The sequence below is a fragment of the Poecilia mexicana genome, unplaced genomic scaffold (genome assembly GCF_051168715.1).
Source record: "Poecilia mexicana isolate PSO_F unplaced genomic scaffold, ASM5116871v1 scaffold_13, whole genome shotgun sequence".
NCBI lineage: Eukaryota > Metazoa > Chordata > Actinopteri > Cyprinodontiformes > Poeciliidae > Poecilia > Poecilia mexicana.
The window spans coordinates 4,093,185-4,107,388 of record NW_028263382.1 but is presented as its reverse complement, the minus strand read 5'-3'; the positions used below and the strand labels follow the sequence as shown (position 1 = coordinate 4,107,388).

Here is a 14,204-nt window from a genome sequence, read left to right as displayed (position 1 = left end):
AAAAGCCTGATGGAGACTCAGTGGTGAGGAAGAAGAAGAAAGGTCCTTGTGGTGATGTGCAGTGTTCTCCTGACCAGACCAAACACACCACCCGCATGGTGAAGCATAGTGATGGTAGCATCATGCTGTTGGGATGTTTCTCAGCTGTAGTACCTGGAAGGATTGTAAAGGTAAAAGGTCAAATGAATGAAACAAAGTGTCCAGCTCAGGGAAACTCCTGAGTCACATGTGGCTCACCAGGCTTTATTGGTGGCTCTGTGACAGGTTACAATAGGATAGCACATTTTTAAAATATGTCACAGAATCCATCCAAACAGAGACTCTTTAGGTGTGTGTATGTGTATGTGTGCACACACACCTGAGGAGAATTTAAAGAGATCAATTAACCTGACGGTCATGTTTTTGAACTGTGAGAGTACCCACAGTCCAAACGAGAAATTCAAACTATTTCTCGTTTTGGCTCAATTAAAGTCTGTATGACTGGGATGTGGAGTTATTTGAGCTCCTTCTCGTCAACAAGCCTTCTGCTCTTCTCTGAAATCAGCTTTTCTTTTTCGTGTCCTTCATATCCAGCTACACATTCCTTTGTAAACCTGAGAGGTGCTTGTGTGTGTGATAATGTCAACAGGTTCTGAAATACTCTTTCCAGTCCATCAGCTATGACTAGAACCATCCACACTTACTTACACCTCTTGTATTGTTGAAGCTCAGTCCATCACAAACAACAAATCAGCTAAACAGTATGCCTAATAAAGTGGCCACAGGTAGATTTGTTTGACGGTTCCTCCCTCCACTTTTTCTTTTCTTTGGTAATTATGGAAAAATCAGAAGTCATAAATTGGAGTCTGACTCACACAGAGAGAGTAGGATCTTGGAGAGTACTTTTTGTTTCCATGACAGCAACATCCAGATTCTGACTCACTCCACTAAACCTTATTTATGGCAGCTGTTTATTCAAGTAGACATTTTGTTTTGTTGATCAATTCTGTCATCAGTAATGTCCATTGAAATTATTGCACAACTTTGACTCCTCAGATTAATCCTGACTTCTTGTCTTTTAACCACTTAATGTAAATGCATTTTAATATGAATTATATATAGTTTTTTACAATTTTTCTCAATAAAAAAGCCAGCCCCAAACCAGATGTGTATCAGCTGTTTTATTGCATAAGTATTTTGTGTAGACAGAGAAGGCAGAGCACCGTTTTCTTGACTCTTCCCTGAAACTGTAGAATCTAAGCTGCATGCAGGAAGTGAACACACCAACAGAAACAAAAACATTATCCAATTACCCAAGCTTTCTGATTGTTTTATGTATTGTACAGAACTACAGTATAATCAGCAGAAGTTAATTTTGCAACTTCATATCCAGCTACGCATTGCTGCATAGCTTCAGACAAATTGCATCCTAAATTCAGGGTGCAGCCTTCAATTCTAGGGAATGCTGTAAAGGGAACCAGACTGTTCTGAATGAATCATCAAATAACTTTATTGTGGCTTGTGAAAAACCTACAAAGCTGAGTTAGAACTGCCGCATGGTCTGCTGTGTCAGAGTGTGAGGCTCATTTTTATATATATAAAGGAAGATGTTACACTTCTGTATTCTGTAAGACTTGATAACCATGACTGTCTGGATAAAAATGCTTGAATCTCTAAAGTAAACGCTTGCAGCTCAACTCAATGAAAAAAACAAGCTGGAACGGCTCGGCATCCATTAGACAGACACATTACATCCTCAGTAAAAGCAAAATGATAGAACTTATAAGAACATATTGACTTATTATTATTTTCCTTTTTACAATTAGCTGGGACAAGATTTCTCCCAAAGCACTGGTTCACACTGAGCTCGCCAGTCCAAAATCCCTTTCATTTGCTCCAGAGCAGAGCGATGGCATTGCAGATGCCCACATCATTGTAGTTGAAGTAGCAGAGTCCGGCGAAGGTGACCGTGGACAGGACGAAGAGGCCTGCACTGGCGAGCTTGACCTTTGTGTCCCCATGGACATAGTCCGTTAACACCTGACCCAGACCCCTGCAACGCAAAGACCAGCTGAGGTCAGACACAATCACCCACTGGAAGACCAGATAATCTCAGACAACCTTTGAATGAACAAACTGAAGCTTCTGATGTGTTGCTGGACTACCAATAGCAGCTGATATGTCTTATGGCTGAAACTAAGAGAGATGAGTTGATTGCTTTATTTCAACAGACTCCTGGTCCACAAAGACATGATACACAACAACACATACAAAATAAAAGTAAAAATAAAATCTTATAAAAGACTTGCATACTAATGTTTCCACAGAGCCAACTGGTATCTTAGTGCACTGACAGAGGGCTGTGAAGACATTAAAAAAAGGCTATTCATGGAGCTCCACAAACGACACAAACTTGTATATCAAATGTCTCATGAGTGCCTGAAATGTTCTGACATGTGCATTACAAAACATCTCACTTGCACTGCTGAACCTGGGTTTCTTGAGCAGAATTCTCAGGGAGTCATAAGCAACCTTTAGCTTCTGCATCCCAGCTTTTTTAAATTTACACCACAAAGGAGCTGCATACAAGAATGTACAGTAAGCTTTGAACAGTTATTTTTACCTCATATTAAATTTTCTCCCCAGAATGTTTGCCTGGGCATAGAATATACGACACTGCCGATAAATGTCATCATCGTCACACAGGTGGTCTGTGATGTAGTGATTAGTTTCAGCAATCTCTCTTTGATTAGGGATTGCTGAATCTCTCAACAAACATACCTGGAGTGTTGGCAACAGGGTTAGGGTATGATGCCAAGACTCCAGGGAACATAGAGTGTTGCCTTGATTCTTTCATGGATGTTTGAGAAATCCTTTAGCTGCATATTTCCAGTCTCCTTGAAGATATGTAAACACAACGCTCCTTCATACCTCACCCCCTCCTGTTGTCCATGCAGCTGTGGAGCTGAGCGCTCCCAAGGCCATCATGCCTTGATATTGGACTTCTGCCAGGAGGCTGAGCAACGTGGTTTCATGGCCCTGTGGTGTCACCGCCTTCACTCATGTCTTTGTTTTGCCCTTTGTTTTGTCTGAGTGTTGCCATTTGACCCAATGTGTCCTTTCCTCTTTTTTTATTTTATTTTGTGAAACTGTGGAGTACTCACTTTTAACCCAGAAAAGGAATTAGAACAAACTTGGAATCCAGAAAAAATTCTTCCAGAACAGAAACATTTAGTTTTTATTATTACTTAGAAATTGTGGAGTACTCATTGCTTTTACAAATTCAGAGCATACTTAGAAAGTCCAGAAAATACTTACTTAGATTTATTTACCAACCCAGAACTGGGATTAGAACAGACTTAGAATCTAGAAAAACTACGTTTCAGACTCTTATTCTTCTAACCCAGAAAAGGAATCAGACCAGAGGATACTTACTTATACTTATCTACCAACCCTGAATAAGAGTTTCTAGTTTATTTACTTTAGATCAACATTAGATTCTTTTCCTTCCTTTGCTCTTTTTAGTTTGTTATTTTGTTTGTATTTCCTTTTAATTCCTGTAAAGCACTTTGTATTTCCTTGTTGTTGAAAATGTACTATATAAATAAAATTACCTTTACCTTTGTTCTGATGTCCGCGTGGCAACTCTACCGACTCCAAGTAGACACATATGCATTGTGTCGCCGCAAAATATAAAACAAAATAAAAACAAACCAGCATGCTGCGCTAGTCACGCACCACGCTGGCTTTCGGCTGTGGAGGTGAGAGCAAAAGCTCCTCCACAGGCTGAACCCTCGGTCCACTAACACATCGGCTAACCGGGAACTCAAACTTTATCACCGCAGACAGAGTCAGCATGTTGAGACATAAACACACACAACACATATAATGCTTTGTTCACAAAGAAATATTCTCACTGCATGCTCAACGCGCACCTCTAAATGTGTTCCTGTGAACACTGAGTGCAGCTCAATGTGAACTTTTGCGGTTCACATTGAGCTGCCTGAGCAGAGCAAACACGGTGGATTTAAACTTGATTCCTACCTTGATCAATTCTACAGAAACATGGATCCTCATCCTCACAGGGGGTTGATATAAATGTCCATATAGGTGAGCCAATACGAGCGATCCGCGTCAAGGTGAACTTCAGACATCGAGTCACCACAGGTCTGATTGGTGCACGCTACAATGCAGCAACTAGAAAAACTATAAACCCATTTCTTTCAGGAATAATTCTGCCCTGCCAGTGAAATGTTCACCGCAGAGGAGACAGTTGCAATCGACTTACACTTTATATATATAAATTACTTTTTTTTTCTTTTTTAATAAAAACAAAGGCACGCAATGCTTAGCCTGGCATGGGGACACATAAAGCATGGCAGCCCACCAGGCCTATAATAGACTGGGGGAAACCCTGCCCTATATGGCTGGAAAACATACAACATTGCCCCTTTAAAGGAAGAAACACAAAGAAGTAAATCATCATAACTAATCCTCCAGAAGCTCCAACCAACAGACTGAAGATCAGCTTCTAAGCTACACAATGTAAGGCTGGTTGCACTCATCTCTCAATGATTCCCTGCTACAGTGAGCCACAGTGTTTCATTTTCATATTTCAACTGTAGTTCACCACAAGCCCGCAATTCCAGTAATGAGGCCAGCCCAGTTAGCAACCAAAACCAGAATATGTCAATATCAAGTAAGATTGACAGCAATCTTACTTGATGATGGCTCGTGAAGTGACAGCATATTTCCTTTTATGTAATCCTGGTTGATAATAGAAGAGTTACTGAAGCCATGACTCCATTTCTACAACAACAACAGCTCTTACTATGGAGTAGCCTTGAGCCGGTTCAGCTTCCTCTAAGCTGATTGCACCATCACTGTAAACAATGCTTACATGTCATCCCATCCTCTTCATGAGACTGTCTTAGAAAACAGAGTGTCTTCAGTCAGAGGCTTCTTCAAATTCAGTGTTATACAGACCGCTATGGGAGAGCTTTCCTGCCAACAGCCATCACTATCCACAATAACTCTTAAGAATTTTAATTAATATGAGCTACAACATTTAGTTTTCCTTTGGGGTAAATAAAGTATTTTTGAATTTTAATTTAGCAACACAGAGCAAGTATAGTTTTTGTGATCAAGTTCCTTAAGTCCCATCTGTTCACCTGCTTCAATATATGGCTTTAAATAAATCCTATTGGAATAAAATTATTCATATCAATTGATATTAATAGATTGTGGGATAAAACAAATCCCTTTTTGTCAATCTTTAATGTTCCTTGGTACTAGTAAATGAAATCTGATGATATGAGGTTTTGTTCCATTTTAAATTAAAAATGTTATGGAACATACATGGCATTGAACATTATACAACTGATTTAAATAAGAGGTTTAAACTAAAATCTTCAAGCATTACAGGAGAACAGAACTAAAAGTATACATATTGTTTTGCTGATGTTAAATAAAAGTCATTGAAATTTAAATTCTCAAAATATTTCCTTTATACATATTAATTGTTGTGTTTTTTCAGTATTTCACCAGAGACTATCCAGAGGAAATTCGTGGATTTTGATCTCTTTTTGTACAATTGTACATTTCTTCTGTGAAACAATTCTTATTAAACTTCCCTAGAACAAAGTCTGGTGGCAGCTAGTCTTACCAGTGTCCATGCAGGGTGAGCGCAGCAGCCAGGGAGTAATCGATGACTGGCCCGGGGCTGAAGTATGCCACAGGACCCAAGGCAAGCAGGGCGATGCTCAGCACTCGCTCTGCTGTCCAGTGAAGAGACGCAGCATTGGAGTCAGAGCCCGCTGCAGAGCAAAGCAGCACATGTGTTATCCAACTGTAGAACTTCACTGAAGTTCAGCATAAAATTCACACAGCCACTCATTTTCAGTCAGATTTTGTTCACAAGTTTGATTTTCAATGCTGCTAGGTTACGTTGGAGAGCAGCAGCAGAGCAGCAGTAACTGGAACGGTGATAAAATATGAGCGGCTGGGTCGGCTCAACATCACAACCATTCACTTCATTTTCTGAGGCTTGCCAGTGGGCAAGGAACAGAACAAGCTCTAGCTTCATCTGTTGGAAATTAGCATGACCTGTTTTTCTGGCAACGTAAGCCGGTACCAACAGGATGAACATAATGAATAGTGCGTGCAAAATTGTCACTGCATTCAATATTAGGGTTTCTGTACAAGTGTGAACTCATGACACTTGAAATATATGAACAATTATGTCCAGCTAACATTGTAATTCAGAGCCCTACTGCTGAACTCCTCATCAACTAGATGAAAGGGAGCATGATGTGACCCAGAACAACATCCGCTGTTCACCACAGGCAGGTTTCAGTCTTCTACCTTAAAGGTGAAATGGAAATGAAGAAAAAATAAATAATAAAACAAGGTTTTTCCTGCAGCGTAAACCCAAATGTGTTGTTAACCACACAACCAGATGGGCACCTACATTCAACACTCTTCAGCTCTCAGTGAAGGCAGATGCTTTTTTCCTCTGCTCCCTCCCTACTGTTAAGAAAACAAATTTAAAATATGCTAGTTTTAAAACTTATGCTATTTCAATCAAGACAAGTTGCTAAGTGTAGTTTTCAGATTAATAGCTTATTCTGCCCTATTGACCTGTATGTTAACTGTAGTTAAATCAGATTGTTTGCTAAGATCTTTTGATCTGCCCTTTGTCTGTGTGGGAAACAATCAGGAGAAGTTCCAGCTTTTCACACAGATCCGTGAAAAGCCATAAAACAGCAGGAGTCCAGGCCAGTGGAGAAGCTCTGCTTCCACTTTGTTTAGATAAAGGTGACAACTGGTGTTTGATCTTGAAAACAAATTGCAGGGAGTTTCTAAATTTAAAGAGGGTCCGAGACAGCTCCTGGTTGGATGAGCAAAGATACGCCTTATCTGAATACATTAAAGACAAGAATACGCCTTTATTATAAAAGTTTGTACACAGGAGTAACAAATCAGATTTGCTCTTGCAACTCTCTCCAAAGACGTCTTTGCTTTTCTTCCTTTCTTCTTCTTTTCTATTTGTCTCAGGTAAATGAATGTCTGTTTTAGTGTGTTTGAAGTGTCTGTGTTGTTGATGTGATTTTATACTTTTGAATGTTAGAATAAACTCTGAAAATGTATGACGAGGAGCGTTGACTGTCATCTCTGTGTGGCTTTTGTTTCCACGCATGGAATCATTGAATGCAGGAGCATAAGAGAATATAACGAGCCAGAAGTGAATGATTTTATTCTCTTAACACTACCCATCTATGCCCTGTTTGCTCTGTCTCTGTGTTGCTTTTTGGAGCCTCTCTTTGCACATCCTCCCAAATCTACAAATTATGGAACTGGTCAACTGGTCTCTCAATGCAATTGGTCAAATTTCACAACAAGAAGACTGGGCAAAGGATAGCCAGCTTGTCCTGCAGGGACACACCCACTGGCATTCATTTTGGACTCTTTGGATGTTTACATTTTTTTTTTGTCTGTCCATGTTATACCTGGAAGACGTGGAGGGTCTGTCTTTAGTTGGATTCATGATAACGGGATTTCTGCTCTTTGGAGTTGTTTTTTTCCAGGATACCTGGCATATTAACAAATTCGGAAGACTTCGGCAACTGTTTCAACCCTTGTCAAGATGCCTGATCAGTGTGATGGATTGGGCTGACTAGCGAACACTCAGACTAACACCAGCGGGATGGAATCGATCTTGGAGAAGTTGCTAGTCTGGCCCGGTGGGAATGGCCACAATAATTTGGACGATTGGAATCAATAGGGATGTACCTGTGAGACTTTAGGGGAGATGAAAATTTAAAAAGTCTACCTGATCTAAAGAATACTGTCTCTATCTGAACTGGCTCTCCTGTGTAGACTTTAGCTGGCTGGCTATCTCAAATCTGGCTGGATGATATGTAGACAAGAGGCTCTTTCCCACCTTGTTCCCTTCCTGAAGACATCCGTGCAACTGTGGAGCAGAGTGCTCCCAAGGACTTGCTCTTAAATAAGACCATCGTATCAGAGACTGTGGCCTGGGAGAGCTGGCTGCACAGGGTTCACGGACTTACTGCACACATATCTCAAGACTGCAGATACACACTCCCTGGTTGCACTGCCTTTTGCTGGCCACATGTCTGAATGTTGCTGTATGTGCTGGGGTTCTCCCTATCCTTCCTGATGTTGTCATTTCATCACCCTGACTGTTGATTTTATTCTATCATCTGAAGAACATTTCCAGGCTTAAAGCACTAATAAACGAGGAAGACCAAGAGAAACTCTTGTTAGTTTATAAATTGTGGACAACGTATCCTTATTGTCACTTGAACATTTCCAGGTTTAAAGGACTAATATCAGAGCAAGATCTAGATCCTGTTGTGGAGTACTTAGCAACCCAGGACAAGAATCAAACATGGAGAACCAACATTTAGCTTTATCCTTTACTAATCTAAAACAAACTTAGAAAATACTATTAGCTTACAAATTGTGGTGTGCTTTAGCACCAAAATACATTAAAGACTTATTGTTATATCAAGCTTGCAACCACTCTGGTCTTCTTTTTCAAGTTTACTTAGCAATCCAGAACAAATGGAACATTTTAAAGTGTCGTTTTGCTTTGCTTGTTTTTCTTTTATTGTGCTTGGGTTGCTGTTTTTGATTGTCTTCTAATCCAAGTAAAGCACTTTGAACTGCCTTGTTGTTGAAAAAGTACAATATAAATAAAAGTTCTTCTTCTAATACTAATGCACTACTGTCTCTGATTCAAATCTCAGAGGTTGATCTGTGTGTAGACCTGTTTCAAGTCTGTACCACTGCAGAGTTGACTGTCCACCACTGACCGTAGAGCGGTGGTGACGAATGGATCCTTGCAGTCAGCGGGTGGGGCTGCTGCTCTTTGTGAAAGACGACAACTGGCCTAACCAGCAGGGTGCTTTGGTAGAACAGAGCTGAGGAGGGAAAACAGAGGAGACGCTTTAATCGGACATCAGTTCTACAGGTATAACACAAAACAGTAGAGGTTTGCAAAATTTCATTACTCTGGCAGTTTTTAACATCACAACACAAAGTCCCGTTCCTTAGAGCTGAGATGGGATTTGAAGCTGTAATATCAAAGGTTAGCATATTCTAGCTGTGCGCCTGAATTCCTGTATTTTGTGTCGTGAATTTGACAACAGACCCTATCCTATCGGCCATTGTTTCTATGTAAGCTGCCTGAGCACCTCAATGGTCCTTTCTTCGTGTCCTTCTCCCGCTCTGCTGTAATCAGGTTAGCGCTCGTTTTCAGAAAACCCACATACATGGAAGACAGAGAGCAGTACTCACGTTTTACACCCCTACGACACACAGAACTCAATCTAACGATAGCCGCCATGATGATTAACTCACCAAGGTCACCACCCGGATTTAGTTTCGGAGTTAAGTACAAAGCTGTTGAATGTTTAAGGAGATGGCTCACTCCGCTCTAAGTTCTGGCAGGAGGTTACTATCGGTCAAATGTGCAAAAGTACTTTGTTCTTTTACACCAGGGTATCTACATTTACTTTCAGTAATTCAAGCTAAATAAAATGGACCAGAGTCCTAAATATTACATAATCTTTTCTTTCTTTTAAAAAAAATAAATATCTACAATAGGACTTTAGATGTTTATTCCTATTTCTATTTTTTAATCAATCAAAACTTGCAGAACGTGGATAAATAAATTTTCTTCAATGTTGATATTTTTGGAAAATTATGAAGCATGGGCATTTTTTTTAAAAAACTTTCTGTTTCATTTATGACAAATATTGTCGTTTATACTTTGAAACATACTAGCACTTTTGATATAAATATTTTAAAACGGGTGTAAATCACATTATATTGTTTGTTTGTTTGTTTTGTCCTTTCAGCATTCTTTTACTGTTATTTTTACGGTTTTGTATAAATGGTCTTGTTTTAGTGTGTTGTTCGTGTTATGGAACTACTGATGGAAATGAGCAGCTTTCCAAGTCTGGTGCATTTACAGCATTATCTTCACCTTTTCGAACTGACCTTTTTAGGAGTTGAGTAAACGTCTTTTTACTATCAAATATCTTGGTAAACGTAACGTCCTGCGTCACGGTCATGACGCTGATTTCCAAACTACTACGATGTGACTCATCACAGTGTGAGGACCATCTCCTTTGTTTTTAGATCAGCGCGGCGTCGGTATTTCCGGAGGATCTCCTCCGCCATGGTTCACGCCGGGTTAGTGTGAAGAACACTTCCCCCGCCGCTTAGATCGGTCCGTCGGCTCTCTGTGTGGACTCTGGAAGCTCATGGACAGCTTTGATAATCTCAGCGCCTCGGAAAAGGCAGAAGCGTCGGAGCTTCAGAAGATGATCGCCATAGAGCAGCAGAAGGCCCAGTTCCAGGCCCAGGTTTGTTCCCACACGGTGATCTGTGTCTTCCCGGCTCCAACAGGCCACATGCAGGGGACACTATCCCAAGATGTCCAAAAGAACCAAGACGTAATGCTTTATGTGTTCCATACTGTACTGAGGGCTCATGTTAACATTTTATTGTAGTCTACACATCTAATTCTCCAGATATAGTCTGACAGGTACTGATTATAAGGTTACAAAGTGAAAAATTAACAGCAATATTTTTGGTTTATTTAGCCTGTCATATAGGGAAAAAAATGTGTTATTCATTATTCAGTCATATTTTCACCATATTATTAATCAATGATTCTTGAGAATAGGGACAAAATGGGTTTTAATTTTCCCATATTTTTTTTTAATTATTTCTCAACCTTATGTATGCAAATATGACAAATAATGTTTAGAAAATATGAAGATGCTAAGGTACAGGCTCCCAGTTGCGAATTTTTTTTTAAAAAAATTACATTTTTAATCGACCTGACCCAAAACTTTGTCATCACCATCTGACAAAAATAAATCTAAAATGATTTTTAAAATACCCCATTAGTGATATTTTTACTCAATTTACAGACAAATGCTTCTCAAGAAATAAAATAAATATTATTTAAAACAAAAAACAACAAAAAGTCCATCTGACGGAGTTGACACAGAACTGAAGGTGGTGACAAACTAGTGAGTAAAATGAAAAACTTGGTACATGTGAAGTAATGCAATTCATGTAAAATACATTAAAATGAATTAGTTGCACAATTAAGTGAGATTTGATAACAATTTCACTGAGTCAGAAAAACTCTGACGGAGTTGACGAAATGCCAAACTACCTCAATTTATATGATGTTATTCTGAAGGAGGCCATATTGTAGCTCGTCAGGTCCATGAAATCTTTACATTATACCAAAATTAAGCTTTTATTTCGCAAAATTTCATCAAAGTTTTGTAAATTGTCAGTTATGGAGTTGACACATCATGGTTGTGACAAGCAACTTAGGAATAAAACAGAAGAAAAAACTAAAGAATAACTTAAGCTAACCGGAGCTAACTAGCCCTCCTAGCAAAGGAAGAGAAAAGACAACGTCATGGGGTCCTCAGAAGTTCTGGTGTCCCCCAATAATGCCTGATTTTTTTACATTCTTTTCATTTCTGACGGTGTTGACAAAAACTAAGGACAAATTTCAACGGAGTTGGAAAATATCTAAAAATTATTTTTAATTCAATTTATCGATACTTTTATAATTATTTATATGACTACTTATACTTAATTGTCATAATATATAATTTTAGTAATTCTTTAATTGTTTTAAACTAAAAGAATGTATTGAGTTCTGCTCCTGGACAAGGGCTTTTACAGGCATCATCCACCGACTACAATGTTTAAAATAAAAAAATATTCAGCAAAAAAAAGAAAAATATACATTGTTGTGCTCACATGACCCAGGTTAGATTAGTTAGATATTTGAAAAAAATATATTTTGTGTATATTTTATTCAAATTTCATGCTTTATCCATAGGACCTGTTTTGTCCCTATTCTCAAGAATCACTGAAATACATTTATAAATGTCATAGTTCCAAGCCAAACACTTAATTCAAAAGCTAAACATTTAGTTTACAAGTTAAATATCAATATCAAATATTTTATATTTATTTAAATATTGTTTCAAACTAACACAATTTGTAAATAACAAGCTAAATAAATAGTTTACAAACTAAATATTTAGCTCAAAATTAAATATTTATGTAATTATTTAATGTTAAATATTTATTACTAAATTTTTAGCTTTCAGATGAAATATTTAGCTCCAAATCAAATACTTAGTTTTTATGTGAAATTTATAAATGTATAATATGAATAAGACGGTAAAAATAACTATGAAAAACAGCCTTTTTTCCACATCACTGGAAAATAGTAAACTTTGGAAAAGTTTACTGTGTAACTTCAGCCTGTTGGCATTATCGTTATTGCTGCAACTCAGTAGCTTTGCAGCAGCCATGAAAGGAGCCGGTACACTAACCCTGAGTCAGATTCAGTGTCTTGCCAGAGTTGTCCATTTGACCGTCCGTCTGTTGTGTTTTCCAGGTGCACAGTTTCACAGACGTGTGCTGGGACAAGTGTGTGGATAGTCCAGGCTCCAAGCTGGACTACCGGACAGAGACGTGTCTTCAGAACTGTGTGGAGAGGTTCATTGACACCACCCTAACCATCACCAACCGGTTCACACAGATGGTGCAGAAGGGCACTCACTGATCATGGACCTGATCCAGAAGGACGATTTACTCAGAAGCTACTTGTGTTGTGTCATGTGGATGAGAGAGGACCATATGTTTTGGGCTCTGGAGATGTGGGATGAAGTCTCTCTCGTTTCTGGATGTAAATCAGCTTGTAAACTCACACATACTCTATGTTCTGGTCTGAGATCCCTGCAAGTTGTCAAAGGTTTGACAAAGGTTCTGATAGAATCCAGTGGTCTTACATGATATTAAAATCTTTAAATATTGTGCTAATTTTTTCTGTCTCTAGGTGAAAGACATAGAAATACATAGATGCTTATATACTTTGATTAACGTAACAATCCAGTTTATTTGACACACAGTAGTAAAGGTAAAGGTAATTTTATTTATATAGCACATTTTCAGCAACAAGGCAATACAAAGTGCTTACTGAAAGGTACCTTTTACTGTTCCCCATTCTGTTTGGTGATTTTAAAACTAGTGGTGCACCAATTACCGTTTTCTTTTTGATCACTAATCTTTAAAAAAGTTAATTTAAGGATTCAGATTTTGAACATTTATCAATTTTTTTTAAAGTAACTGACACTGTCAGGTGACATAACTTCACAATACACCTTCAATGTTCCAATCTTGTTTTATTGAAACATTCAAGAGGCAGTTGTCTCGAATAAATAATATTTGGCTATTTTTTGGGAGGGGGGGCTTAGGGATTCTATTTTTGTTCCTAATTACTATAACTTTAACCATAACACAAAAAATATGGTTATGTTATGATGAAAACTTTGTGATGGTGTTCAGGTCAGTGAAAACAACATCCCTGGTGTAGTGTGGGAAAAGAACAGCAATGGCTTTTAAGCTCAAAAACAAACTACAAGACAATGATTTCCACAACATATGAAAACATATGAAGTTTTAGGTTTGTCCTGATAACTTTGAATTGTGAACTAAAGCCACAATTTAATTTGAGTAAAAACATTGTAATTGCTAAAGTATAAAGAGGCTGCAACAAGCAAAATACTAGAAATGTTAAAAATCTGAGTGCATTTCATTGTCCTAATACTGTCTGCTTTGCAAATTTTTCAGGTTGAGCTAAAATCCCCATTAAATCATCAGTTATTACAAATCTCAGTCTGATTAACAACTTTCAAATCTACAAAGCTAAATGGATTCATTTCGATCAGTCCTGTTCTTGATATGGGTATTGGAAAGAGGATAAGTGAGCACTATATTAGAAACAGAACTTAGTCATCTGTCATTTGCTCCAAGAGCAAGTTTTTATTGCTTGTATTCATGTGCACTCGGCAGCGAGTTTTTACTGAGATGGTTTCCGTAGATGTTTGTATCATGGAAGCAGCCATGAAGAAAATAAAAAGTGGTAAAAACTGTGGAAGACCAAGAAAAAGACAATTCATTCAAGAATCACCACTGAGTTTGAACGACTTAATAAAACATTTTCCTACAATGAAATACACCTAAAACTATTGATACTGAGACCTAGCAACATCTCCACATCACAATAAAACAGATCTTGCATCAGGCGAAGAATGGACCAGGGCTCATGATATTGAAAAAAATTCTAAAAAGCTGAACTATTTAGA

The 14,204-nt window shown here is 38.3% G+C and overlaps 2 protein-coding genes across 2 annotated transcripts; one reads left to right on the top strand and one right to left on the bottom strand.

The window, feature by feature from the left end:
• Positions 1-1,145: 1,145 nt before the first annotated feature.
• Positions 1,146-9,429, bottom strand: LOC106911402 (succinate dehydrogenase [ubiquinone] cytochrome b small subunit B, mitochondrial). Its single transcript, XM_014978204.2, has 4 exons — positions 9,304-9,429; positions 8,820-8,927; positions 5,645-5,795; positions 1,146-2,032 (listed from the first exon to the last, which is right to left on the bottom strand). Exons 1-4 carry the CDS (start codon positions 9,350-9,352, stop codon positions 1,867-1,869), a joined length of 474 nt encoding a protein of 157 aa, XP_014833690.1. The 5' UTR covers positions 9,353-9,429; the 3' UTR covers positions 1,146-1,866.
• Positions 8,871-12,873, top strand: timm8b (translocase of inner mitochondrial membrane 8 homolog B (yeast)). The gene is made up of 3 exons (XM_014978205.2): positions 8,871-8,977; positions 10,150-10,376; positions 12,455-12,873. Exons 2-3 carry the CDS (start codon positions 10,275-10,277, stop codon positions 12,620-12,622), a joined length of 270 nt encoding a protein of 89 aa, XP_014833691.1. The 5' UTR covers positions 8,871-8,977; positions 10,150-10,274; the 3' UTR covers positions 12,623-12,873.
• The last annotated feature ends 1,331 nt before the right edge of the window (positions 12,874-14,204 follow it).